Source organism: Borostomias antarcticus, assembly GCF_949987555.1.
Source record: "Borostomias antarcticus genome assembly, chromosome: 15".
Lineage (NCBI taxonomy): Eukaryota > Metazoa > Chordata > Actinopteri > Stomiiformes > Stomiidae > Borostomias > Borostomias antarcticus.
Genome location: NC_140248.1, coordinates 8173940 through 8186990, shown reverse-complemented (window position 1 = coordinate 8186990; position 13051 = coordinate 8173940). Strand labels below are relative to the sequence as shown.

Here is a 13051-nt window from a genome sequence, read left to right as displayed (position 1 = left end):
AGAGACGGAGGGAGGGAGGATGGGCGAGTCCCTCTGCGCTCTCTCACCGTGCCCTGGGTACGTTCCCGCTGAGACATGGGCACGGTTTTTAGAGCTTACATTAAGGGTGGCAATGACTGGTTTGTCTACCCCCCGTCTCAGCGAGCGACCTGTATAAAGCTGCAACAAAGTGAGTGTGCGTGTGTGTGAATGTGTGTGAATGTGTGTGTAGGTGTGTGTTTGTGTGTGTTTATGGAGCCGCTTCACGCTTTTTCCTCCAGCTGGTCCGAGCTCTTCCTCACGGCCTCGGTGCTGCCCATGGTGACGGGGATGGAGACCTCAGCGGCATTGATAGCCTGCTTGTTGAACGGGGCCTCCACTGTCAGCACGCCCTCGGGGGAGAGGGTGGACACCACCTTCTCCACATCAGCACTAGGGGGCAGGCTGGAGTGGGGAGGAAACAGCTCATTTTTAGGCTATTGCACCAGGACGCTAATGTAACATCTTCATTAACAGCCTTATCGAGACGATCGCGTTTCACTTAGTGTAAATTGGAACGTTGTTGCTGTAATCAATACTCCCTAGATTGGATCTAATCATGGAAGTAAGTTTATGAAAACAATACAAAATACCATGACATCATTCATATTTCAAACTATATTGGAGGTGCTTTCCCCTCCATCAATCGGAGTATTTCAGTATGTTTTCGCACCGATATGACCCATTCTGCCCCAGCGAGCCGTGAGCGTGTGATGGCCCCTGGATGGCGGCAGAGCCCCGCGCAGCTGAGCGCAGATGGAGAGAGGAGAGCTGATCTCTGTGCTAATGCTGCTGCTATTCAGGGCGTGAAACCCAGCTCTCAGCCCTCTTACGGGCCTGGCCAATCACAGCCTGAAGAGATCCAGAGGAGCAGGTCCCGTGATACGGGAAGTCTGGGTTTAGCCTGATACAGTAAGTGTGCACTACTACTACAGTATGTTGATGTTCTGAGGTGCTTAGAAAAAACAATGTTATACTGTGGAAATCACCACTGTAAAGGCTCAAGGTAGAATGTAACTTTTCTTGCCTGATAGGCACAACAATCCAACCTATTTACGTGATGGTGAACATGTTGAGTTAGATTACTCACGTGTATATCCTACCTATTTAAGCCACACGTGATGGTGAACATGTTGAGGTAGACTACTCACGTGTATTTCCTGGTGAAGCACCTGGACACAAATCCATGCTCGTCCTTCCTCTCCTCATGCTTGCCTAGTGGACACAGGACACATGCACAGTTCATCTACTGTACCTCTGTCATTTACTGTATATCACCTTTCCATATAGGGCTACTGTATCAGATACTGGGGTCCAACAGATGACGAGGATGATGATGATGATCATCATCATCATCTGTACCCTTGCCCTCCCCCTCGGGGATGTGTACTCTAGCAGAAATGTACACGATGCGATGCCAGTCTGTCTGAGCTCTCCCAGGGCCAGGGCACTAACACAGACAAGATCCTCTCATTTATTTTAGCATCCCATATGTTCCATGTTCCACATGAGCCTGATAATGTGTGCAATGTGTGTCACTGTGTGGCCGAATAAGCCCCCCCCCTCCTAAATTATGTACGTATCGCCTCTCCACTTCTCATCTAGTTCCTACAGATAAGCCTACACATGCCAGTGCTGAAATATAGTCTGCCGCTGTGTATTTGCTGTGGCAACGATCTGATAAGGGGTATTTGCCATAGGGACATATGTTCCATCTGAGATGAGCCTGATAAGATGACCTCCCTCTCCCTCCCCCCTCTCTGTCTGGTGTCTCCATGTTGCCCTCTGAAAATGCGTCCTAAACATGATACATGTAGGCTACGGCACGATGGCGTAGGACCTAGTACTGTCGCCTCACAGCAAGAAGGTCTCCGGGCCTTTCTGTGCGGAGTTTGCATGTTCTCCCCGTGTTCGCAAGGGTTTCCTCCCAAAGAACCCGATACGAAAAAACAGATGCTCTTCAGTCCTGTTCCTGACCAGGACGTGGACTGAGCTCTTGGACTTGGTCCCCGTGCGCCATGAATGATGGCTGCCCAATGCTCCTGGCTGCTCCCGGAGGAGGACAGCCTGGATGGGAGAAATGCAGGGAACAATTTCCACCGCCGACCCCCGAAAATGTCATGTGTGTGCGTTGTGTGCCGTGTCGCCTCTCACTATGTGTGTCACTGTGTGGCCAATTAACCCCCCCCCCCCGGGGTTCTTAATTATGTATGTATCGCCTCTCCACTCTCATCGAGTTCCTACAGATAAGCCTACACATGCCAGTTCTGAAATATAGTCTCTCACCGTGTATTTGCTTTGGCGACCAGCTGATAATGGCCGTTTCCATAGGGACCTGTCCCCCTTCTCTGCAGCTCTGAACCACTGGGGAGAGTGTGTGTGTGTGTGAACGGGCCAGCCAGGCACTTATCAAACGCTACATGAAAGGCCATTCATTCTAAGTGAGATATGTGGTCAAGCGAGTGTTGTGTTCTATTTTGTCAGGGTGCTTTGAAAAGATATAAACATGTTCACAGAAACACCATCATTCACGCTAGCTATAGCCTTTCCACTGAGACAAATGGATACTGGTTACCACTTTCATTACAGAAACCTGACACCTGGTTGGGCCTCATGTCTCTCCTTTGTTAATCCTAGCTGTCTCCTGAATAAAGTTAATCTCGCAGGGGAACATAAACAAAACCTGGACTTGGACCAACAGTCCATTTAAAGTAGCAGGCAGAGAAACAGGTTGTGAGTCACATTGCAATCCCCTGCTGAGAGAGAGGATGGCCTCAGAGGTTCAGAGAGAGGGCAGGTAGCCTCACTGATTGATCGCACCACCTATTCCAGACTCCTTTCACTTTTTTTTCTTGACTAGAAGACACAAATCACTATCACTGTGAAGATATGAAATGTCAAGAATTTGAGGTTTACTTATTTGAAAAAAGTTTGATTTACAGGTTGAATTTGGAAATGTTTGGACATTGCTCAGATCCTTTAGTAAGGTTCCACTCCCTACTGATATTGATGTGGCGTGTTTAATCTCTCTGGAATGTTATGACCTAAGGCCCCGTCCCTTTACACTGTTACATGCTATTATATAACCCCTGACTCATCCCAATGCTACTGCCTGTTTACATTTAGGTCAATCCATATGAGTACTGTACTTCAGCCAATGTTTTGTTACAGCTGTCCATGTTGTTTTAGCTCTGTACTGATAATGTCTCACTCTGAAGTGTGACACATGAATGGTACTGTAGTAGTCAGAGAGCAAGATAATTCATATGCCTGAAACCAATTACAATACCTTTTTACCTCAGGCCCAGGCTGTGTAACATACTGTATACATTTCCTGGTAATGCCAATGGAGATGCAATACATAAACAAGAACTAATGAAGTAGCTCATGAAGTAGCTAATGTACTAGTGCCTAATTAAAACATGTCTTTTTATGCACACATATAATTAATATTCCAGGATATGAGTAGCCTACATCTGGGACACATAATTAACGACATGCTACATACATTTCTTCACTTTGTTACAGCGAAGCGCCTTTTACCAGTACCAATAACCATGATAAAGCATTCCCTCTCTTGTGTTATTGCTGAATTCTAATGCAACTGGTAAGTTTAGAAAGACAAAAGGATGAGAGAGAGAGAGAGAGAGAGAGAGAGAGAGAGAGAGAGAACTCACCAGTGATCTCCACCACGCCGTCCTTAGTCTTCACCACCAGTTCCTCGGGGGCGAAGTGGTTGACATCTAGGCTGACCTTCCAGGACTCCTGGGTCTGCTTGATCTCAGACATGCCGCTGCTAAGCTGGCGAGAGAGGGCGCGGCCGTAGGCGGCGGGGATAGGCTGCTGGGGCATCATGGGGCTCGCCATGTGGCTCTGCTGGGCCATCATGGGGCTCGCCATGTGGCTCTGCTGGGGCATCATGGGGCTCATCATGGCGCTCTGCTGGGGCATCATGGGGCTCATCATGGCGCTCTGCTGGGGCATCATGGCACCTTGGGGCATCATGGTGGGAGACATGAGGGAGCTCATGTCTGGGCCCATGGCGGAGGGGCGCAGGTAGCCGGGCCAGTGAGCGCTGGGGTAGGTGGGGAACTGCTCCTGCAGGGTCGGCATCCCGAAGGACTGGTCGAAGAGCCGGCTGCCCTGGTACCAGTCCCTGAAGGGGTCCCAGCTGGGGGTACGGAGGAAGCTGAAGGGGATGCGTCTCTCTGCCATGGCTGCTGGTGGAGGAAGAGGAGGCTGCTGTTGCGCTGACGGGTTGCCTGAGGCTGCGGCTGAAGACCCCTTTAGTCTTGTTCGAACCTTTCGCCGAGAGTGTCGTCCGCTTCCCAGCCGAGAGCTTTTATACACACTCCCCCGTCGACGGTGAACCTCCCCTCCCCAAAAGCCCCCCTCCCCCGCGCCACCCTTCCTCCCCCAGATATTTATAGAAGGGACTAGAAAGTCTATTCATGGCAGACGTAGCACTAGAATGGAATCTAAGGCAAAGGCCCATTCCTCTCACAGCTGCTCATTACTGTGTTAACATCCTTCCCTCCCTCTCTCCCTCATGTCAATTGTAGCCCTCCCTCTCTTCCCCTCCACTGGCTGGACATGACACAGGGGCAGAAGAATCCGAGAGTGTGTTGTTAAGCACAGGCCTGCTCAGCAGAACCCAAGATCCAACATGGAGGGACATACATGTCGTTTCTGGCCTGGGATGGTACAGGACAGTATGTGACAAGCCACATGTGCCATTAGCAGATACTCTATACATTGTACAGTATGTATGGTGGAATCCCCGGACTTCAGACACCATATAACACAGACACACGCACGCACACACACTCACATTTGTATCGGCAAATGAATACAAACACTGACAGATGCCCACACATGAAGGTTTAAACATCTACATATGCCTCCCTTTATAAATATAATTTATTGTGTTTTTTTGTGCAAGACTTACATAACAGACAGTGAGATGTACAGTAGCAGTGGAACAAGAGCTTAGACAGGCATGTGGCACTCTATCTCCTTGCTATCTCCGATTCTTCAGTCACCTATAGAGGGATTTTCCATTGCTCACTTGGACACCATCATGGGTTTGTTTCCACTGCCATCTCCAAGGGAGAGACTGGTATATACGTCTCTGAGAGACGTATATATATAATCTTATTAAACTTATTTAACTCTTATTAAAGTTTGAATTATGTTTCATGAATTGGATGTGCAATGCACCGAGCTCGGCCCCGAGATGTCGTGGTAAATTTTGCATCCCCGCGCATATTAGAACTCATGTAGTGGGAACTGAAGACCAGCCGGCCCTCGAACATGAGTGCGTGTTTTGCACAACCTGGCAGAATCTCCATAACCGCGGGGCCTTTAAATTAATATTACATGTGTGTGCCGGCAAGGTAAAGCACCGCCTTCTGTACGTCACGTCTCCCTATTCTGTTCTATTAATACATCCATGATTTCTCCCTGCTTACGCAGCACTGTCACACACACGAGAACCATCTCTGAGCCCGATGGCATGACTTCAGGCATCTCTGAGTAGCCTATATGCGCTTTCTCGGGAGCTACGCTGTGGTGACCACCGCGGCTGCAGTAAAACACAGGTTTCCATTGCTAAAATGAATGAGGAAGTCTAGAGAATGCACAAATAATCCAGCCCCAAAAGCTTGATAAATGTACCAGGTTACTTTTCCATTTCACCGAGGCCAAAGGTACCAGGGCTGCGTTTCCCAGATTTGCTGAACTTTGGCGCTCTACGACGCTTCTCAAGGTATAGGCCTACCTTGGCGAAGGGACAGTTTTTCCTACGAGTGTTTCCCAGACCATCCCTAGGCGCCTGAAGATACATCGTAAGGTACGTCCATGGGTGTATTAATAGAGGGTAGCCATAGATTTACGTAGGCCATTATGTGTTAGCTATCACTGTAGTCTCTTAATATATTTGAGTGAATCATATAACAAAGCACAGTAAGCACTTAATGCCACAAGGCAGAGGTGGGGAAACAGAAAGCAGAGAGCCAAAGGTAAAAAACAATAAAAATAAAAATGGGTGGCTGGGTAGAGACAGCTGACGACAGAGTGGGAAGGAGCTAGAATGATGATGATAGCTAAATAAGTGACTGATTTTGTTCACTGTGTGTTCTGAAAAGTTGTCATATAGCCTACCTCCTAAGGATGACCTACCACCCATTAGCCTACACTGTCAGAAATGTAACCAAAAGTGCCAATCAAGTGATTTTAGAACTCAACTGTGACTCACAAAGTTGGTAGTTTTGTCAAAAGAGCCTTGTAAATCGTGACGTCACAGAGCGCCCTTGTGACGTCGGCCAGGGGGTGTATAAAAGCCAGAGAGCCCCGGAGAGAGGGAGAGTGGAGGAGGAGGAGGCAGAGAGAGAGATAGAGAGCGCGCTCTCCCTCTCTCTCTCTCTCTCTAGCGCTCTCTATCTTTCTCTCTGGCTCCTCCTCCTCTCTCTCTCTCTCTCTTTTATAGGAGGATCCTCTCTATCTCTTTCTTTTCCTCTCTTTCTCTCTCTCTATCTCTCTCTTTTATAGGAGGATCCTCTCTATCTCTCTCTTTTATAGGAGGAGGAGGAAGAGCCAGAGAGAGAGAGAGAGGGGAGGAGGAGCCAGAGAGCGAGAGGAGGAGGAGGCGGGCCGGCGGGCCTCTCCTCCTCCTCTCTCTCTGGCTCCTCCTCCTCTCCCTCTCTCTCTCTGGCTCATCCTCCCTCCTCCTCCTCCTCTCTCTCTGGCTCCTCCTCCTTCTCTCTCTATCTCTCTGGCTCCTCCTCCTCTCTCCTCCTCCTCTCTCTCAATTCAATTCAATTCAATTCAATGGGCTTTATTGGCATGAAAGAACAAGTGTTCATATTGCCAAAGCAACCGTGGAATTACAGAAATATACATATAAATTAAAGTCTTATACATAAAAAGCTAAATAAATATCAGTAACTCAAGAAAAAAAGGAAAGAAAAAGTACTCATCCTCTTCCTCCCACAAAAGCTCCAGTACATCCAGAACAGTGCTGCCAGGATCCGGATGGGAGTGTGTAAATACCATATCATCCCTATCCAGGCATCTTTGCACTGGCTCCAAATCAACATCCACATCACATACACATTATTAAACACGCAAGCTCGTTGTTGCGGAGTGGGATGGTCCTGTTTCTGTACTGTGTTGCCTTGTTAACCCCCCTCCCCTAGCGATTCAGCCCCATGGAGGTATAATTCAGCCCCGACAAAATGTAACAAATTGAAACGGAAGCAGTGGTGGTGTGTTGGAACACTGCGGATTAGGTAACACCTCCATGGGTAACACAGAAAACGTGTAACCTTGACAATTTCTTGCTGTTACTGCGAATGTCATCAAAAGCGGTGACGGAGTTAGGGGTGGGGAGTCAGGGAGAGTCAGAGGGGGGACACGAGCCTTGCTGATGAGGATGCTGATGGACTCGATAATGGGGGTGTATAAGAGTAGCCTACCATCATCGTCTTTGGCAGGTTGTATTTCATCAGCTGTCTCAGGAAATACATTCTGCTGTGCCTTGGAGCTGATGTTTCGCTCCCACTGGATTCCGCAGAGATGACCAGGGAGTCGTTCAGGATGATGGGGGGGGGGGGGGGGTTCTTCCTGAAGTATAGAACCATCTCCCCTGTCTTAAGAGCATTGAGCTGGTTGTTTTGGAAGAAGAGAGAACAGCCCGTTGCCCTTCAGGATCCTGTTGGCCTTGGTCTTGCATCTTCTGGTGTAGATGTCCTCGAGGTGGGGGAGTGGTGCCCCTGGTTGGCTCTGTGGGCTGCAGGGGGTCTGTGATGGATTTGAGGTGCATCAGAACAAGGCGAACATCGGACTAAACCAATGAGTGTGCCTGTCACTTACATCACATATTAGCCACCAGGTGGCAGTACAGGGCTGAGACACGTATCCTCCTCCCACCGGTCCTCACCCAAACAGACGGCCCTGGTGCATGGTCGGTCTAGTGCAAGCCCCCAGGATTCGAAATCTAAAGTGAAGGCCTATTGAACCGCGCCATCTTGGCTAGATTTGTAGTCACTTGGCTATTTCCGGTGACTTTTGACTTGCGCAGTTGAGTTTCTCTGGCCGACGCGCGTCCACGAAAAAGTTCACATTTATCTGAAATGTAGACGCGCGTTCCCGGCTCTCTCGGCTCTCCCCGCTTTGATTTAGCAATGAAAACCGGCTTGCATATTAACCTGTTTTTGTCAAATATATCAATTGGAGAAATTATTTTTTGATCCTGGCATCTTAGTTTTAACAGGTTAAATATAATTGAACATGTTTTGTTTGCTAGTAGATGGTATTCATTCCGTTCGCGATAACGTTATTGCAGCCAGGCTAAATTCCTCCAGGGAGCCAGTGACCGGCGAGTTGAAGAGCTTCACTCCCCGCCAGCAGGAGCTTTGGCCGCGGCTACCGCATCTCGGATAACCCGCTGAGTTCCTGGCTGCTATTTCACATTCGCCCTTGATCAATCCCAATACCGATCCATGGTAATAATGAATCAATCGTTCAGATCAGATCGGAAGTGCTGCATGCATGTTACAACATCATTGTTACCTTTATTAACATAACCATAGCCTACATTTATCTCTCTAACGTTAGGCTATCCATCTTACACCAGTCGGCCATTCGATAAATGGAAGCGGTGAACGCCAACGTTGACTGAAAACACCCAAACTCAGTGTATCGTTTCATCTTCATGCTACACATCAACTCCTTTACATTGTATGTGAATAAATTCCTGTTATTCTAAAAATATCCCATTTCTGTCCATTCCTGGAAAAGGCTAATAATTGCTGTCAAATGATCACTCCAGTTTATCACCGTATCCCACTACCATTTCAACTATGCACAGGAGGATGTCTTGTGGTCATTTTCATTAAAAAATGATTAGCCTGATCAGTTTGTTGTATGTATTAAGCCCTTTTTGAGCGGTATGCTTGTATTAATAGCCTATAGCTTGCCATACTCACCAACCTTGGGACCTCAGAAATAGGGAGCATTTCCAAACCAAATTGCGGGGGGGGGGGCATTAAAAGCATTACAAATTAGACATTAAAAGCATTAAAACGAAATGTGAAACATTATATATATATATATATATATGTGTGTATGGAGCAATTGTTTTTAATGTCCGACTTTTGTCTGTGCTGTTCAGTAAATGTGCATCTGTCCTAATTTATTGTAGCCTATCTATCTACTACACAACCTAGTTCAAATTTATGAATCTCCCGCGGAAGTCAGGAGGGTTGGCAAGTAGGCTATGGTCACTGCTCCCCAGTAAAATTGAATAATTGAGGGGTTACTTACAGTACAAAAAAGTACAGCATTTGTAGAACTCGGATGATACTACATAAATTGCCATGCAAAGCCAGAGACTGTTGCTTGTAGACGACAAGACTGCTGTAACCATTCAAATGTGGAGGCTACACTGCATTGAAGGTGGGTTGGCTTACTTGACACAGAACACAGAAAACGGACACCACAAAAAGGGCTTAAAGCAGGTCCTAAACAGCAGCAGGTCTGGTTGAGGTGTGAACTGGTCTCCTAAAAATGGCTTGAGCTGTGAGGATAAGAGGAGGCACACTGTTTCTGTTATTACATTTCAATAATAGAATATGACACACAAACCACATACATACACACATACACATACAGCCCGTCTTGGTTTAAAGCCCACTCACCAACGTCAAGGTGCAAGCCTATCGAGTGGGAACACGAGACCAATCACGAACAGGACAAACTCAGACGGGACAACACAGCATACAAATAATCAAGGAATATGTATGTTGTCATGCTGTTTCACATTTCGTTTTAATGCTTTTAATGTCTAATTTGTAATGCTTTTAATGCCCCCCCCCCCCCCCCCGCAATTTGGTTTGGAAATGATCACGCCGCGGAAGATTCATAAATTTGAACTAGGTTGTGTAGTAGATAGGCTACAATAAATTAGGACAGATGCACATTTACTGAACAGCACAGACAAAAGTCGGACATTAAAAACAATTGCTCCATACACACACATATATATATAAGACAATCTCCTGTGCATAGTTGAAATGGTAGTGGGATACGTTGATAAACTGGAGTGATCATTTGACAGCAATTATTAGCCTTTTCCAGGAATGGACAGAAATGGGATATTTTTAGAATAACAGGAATTTATTCACATACAATGTAAAGGAGTTGATGTGTAGCATGAAGATGAAACGATACACTGAGTTTGGGTGTTTTCAGTCAACGTTGGCGTTGACCGCTTCCAGCTATCGAATGGCCGACTGGTGTAAGATGGATAGCCTAACGTTAGAGAGATAAATGTAGGCTATGGTTATGTTAATAAAGCTAACAATGATGTTGTAACATGCATGCAGCACTGCCGATCTGATCTGAACGATTGATTCATTATTACCATGGATCGGTATTGGGATTGATCAAGGGCGAGTGTGAAATAGCAGCCAGGAACTCAGCGGGTTATCCGAGATGCGGTAGCCGCGGCCAAAGCTCCTGCTGGCGGGGAGTGAAGCTCTTCAACTCGCCTGTCACTGGCTCCCTGGAGGAATTTAGCCTGGCTGCAACAACGTTATCGCGAACGGAATGAATACCATCTACTAGCAAACGAAACATGTTCAGTTATATTTAACCTGTTAAAACTAAGATGCCTGGATGAAAAAATAATTTCTCCAATTGATATATTTGACAAAAACAGGTTAATATGCAAGCCGGTTTTCATTGCTAAATCAAAGCGGGGAGAGCCGGGAACGTGCGTCTACATTTCAGATAAATGTGAACTTTTTCGTGGACGCGCGTCGGCGAGAGAAGCTCAACTGCGCAAGTCAAAAGTCACCGGAAGGCCAGAAAAGCACAACTGCGCAAGTCAAAAGTCACCGGAAATAGTCAAATGACTACAAATTTGCCAAGATGGCGCGGTTCAATAGGGCTTCATTGTTGATAGCGGCCAGTGAATGGAGTGGCTGTATCCAGTTATATTAATACATCCATGGTCTAGTGCCCATGGTCTAGTGCCCTAGCCACCAAAGGTCTGTTCTTGTCTGTGGTCAAGGACCCATGGCCTAGATCAAATAGCCTAGACACTGCAGATCAACCTAAGAACACCACCCCTACCGTGAAGCATGGAGGCGGCAGCATCATGTTAGGGATGCTTCTCTGCGGCAGGGATTGGAAACTCACAAAGACAGAGGCCACATTGCTGACAAATGTGCTAGTGGCAAGTATTTTGTTTGTAATTAATTTAGGAAAATATGTCAATATGTTTTCTTTTTTGTGACATTGTAGAGTATTTTGTGTTAATCAGTGACACAAAAAGGACATTAAATCAATTTTGATTCCACGTTGTAACACAATAAAAAGTCAAAAAGTTCAAGGGGGTGAATACTTTTTATACTGTTTATATCAGCCTATAGTTTAACACTGAACTATTTTCTTTCTTTTTTTTTTACAATTAGGCTAATAGACTCAATCACGAAGATAATTCAGTCAGCCCCCCCCCCCCCACACACACACACACACACACACACTCACAATCAAATAGGAGCGCTTAAAAGGCTGGTCGGATGCATGCTGCAACCTATATCCGTATCCGCCACTCATCTTGCCCACGTTTTCTATGGAGAGGGATGTATTGTAAGCGGTTTTAATAGATTTCTATGAATCATTCATATTCAAGGACGGCTGGTTATTTTGGAGACTAAAAGTTACTCGTAGCACATTTGAAAGGACCCCAAGACGAGGCGCCAGGACAGCCTTGAAACCGACCGTTGTCGTTGTGAACACTAAAAATAACTGCATATTGAAAAAGCGGAGGATATCAACAAAGATATTACGACAAAACAATTCATAACAAGCCGATTTTCAATGACAAGCAAATAATCGTTCTGCATCTCTCTCTCTCTCTCTCTCTCTCTCTCTCTCTGCTGTCTCTCTCTGCTCTCAATTCAATTCAAATGACTTTATTGGCATGGGAAACGTCCGTTTATTGCCAAAGCAAACATCACAAAAATCTTCAAATATACATGTAAATACGAAATTGGTGAAATGAATGAATAAGTGTAGGAATATTTACAAATGTATTTAAACTGGTACTTTTAAGTACAGTGCGCGATGTGCAGGGATACTTATTGATAGTCTTTAAGGTGGTTGTCTTCCACGGATGTCCTTTTCCTGTCACAACTCTGTCTCTCTCTCTCAAGCCCCCAGGATCAGCTTGGCGCATTGAAGCCATCATGGGCTTTCAGGCCAAGCTCGGTATTGCAAGTGACGTGACGGCATGCGGCCCAAGACCCTTATTTCCCATGGTTTGTGGATTATGATAGATGGGGCTAGAAAAGGAAAACAAAAATTTTCTCGGTATCATTCAGCATCAGAGACCAATCTAATCAATATAAACTTTTAATTCAATGGGGTTTTGTTTGTTTTTGAAGCCACCAATACCTGTATCGAGCCATTTGAAACATATGCTGTGCACGAGCCTCGGGGATGCTGGTCGCGCGTTCGTGAGTCCTGCGAACTCGGCGGAAAACACGTCACCATAGGAAGACCCGCCCTACTCTGCCTCTGATTGGATAGGATGTCATGCAATGCCGTCGGCTAGCTATGCTTTTAGCAATGAAGCTGCTATGATCATGCTAATCATAGATATGAACGTATGTCTATGATGCAAATGATCATGACATGTGGTTACTTTAGGACATCGTTGGAAAAGATCTAGAGGGTAAGTGGGTCAATGTTGAATAACTTAGCTAACATTATCTAATGTTACATTTCTTTATATTAACATCAACTATATTGATAGGCTAGGGAGCTATGCTAACGGTAGCTAATGCTAACGGCTTAGGGTTAACGTTAGTTAACGTTAGTTAATGCTAACGTTACGTTCGGAGGTCTCAGATGTATTTCAATTTTAACATAATGTTGAGCATGATCAATGTGACATTGTTCATACATTGATTACAGTCTGTAATCTTGTCTGGCATTATTTAGCTATAGTGGGCTGATGCTACTA

General features: G+C 46.0%; 1 protein-coding gene across 1 annotated transcript; it reads right to left on the bottom strand.

Annotated features, from left to right (window-relative positions):
* Window positions 1-242: 242 nt before the first annotated feature.
* On the bottom strand, window positions 243-4233 carry hspb1 (heat shock protein, alpha-crystallin-related, 1; the record flags this gene model as incomplete). The annotated part of the gene is made up of 3 exons (XM_084450182.1): window positions 243-423; window positions 1170-1233; window positions 3696-4233. 3 exons carry the CDS (start codon window positions 4231-4233, stop codon window positions 243-245), a joined length of 783 nt encoding a protein of 260 aa, XP_084306308.1.
* Window positions 4234-13051: the final 8818 nt, after the last annotated feature.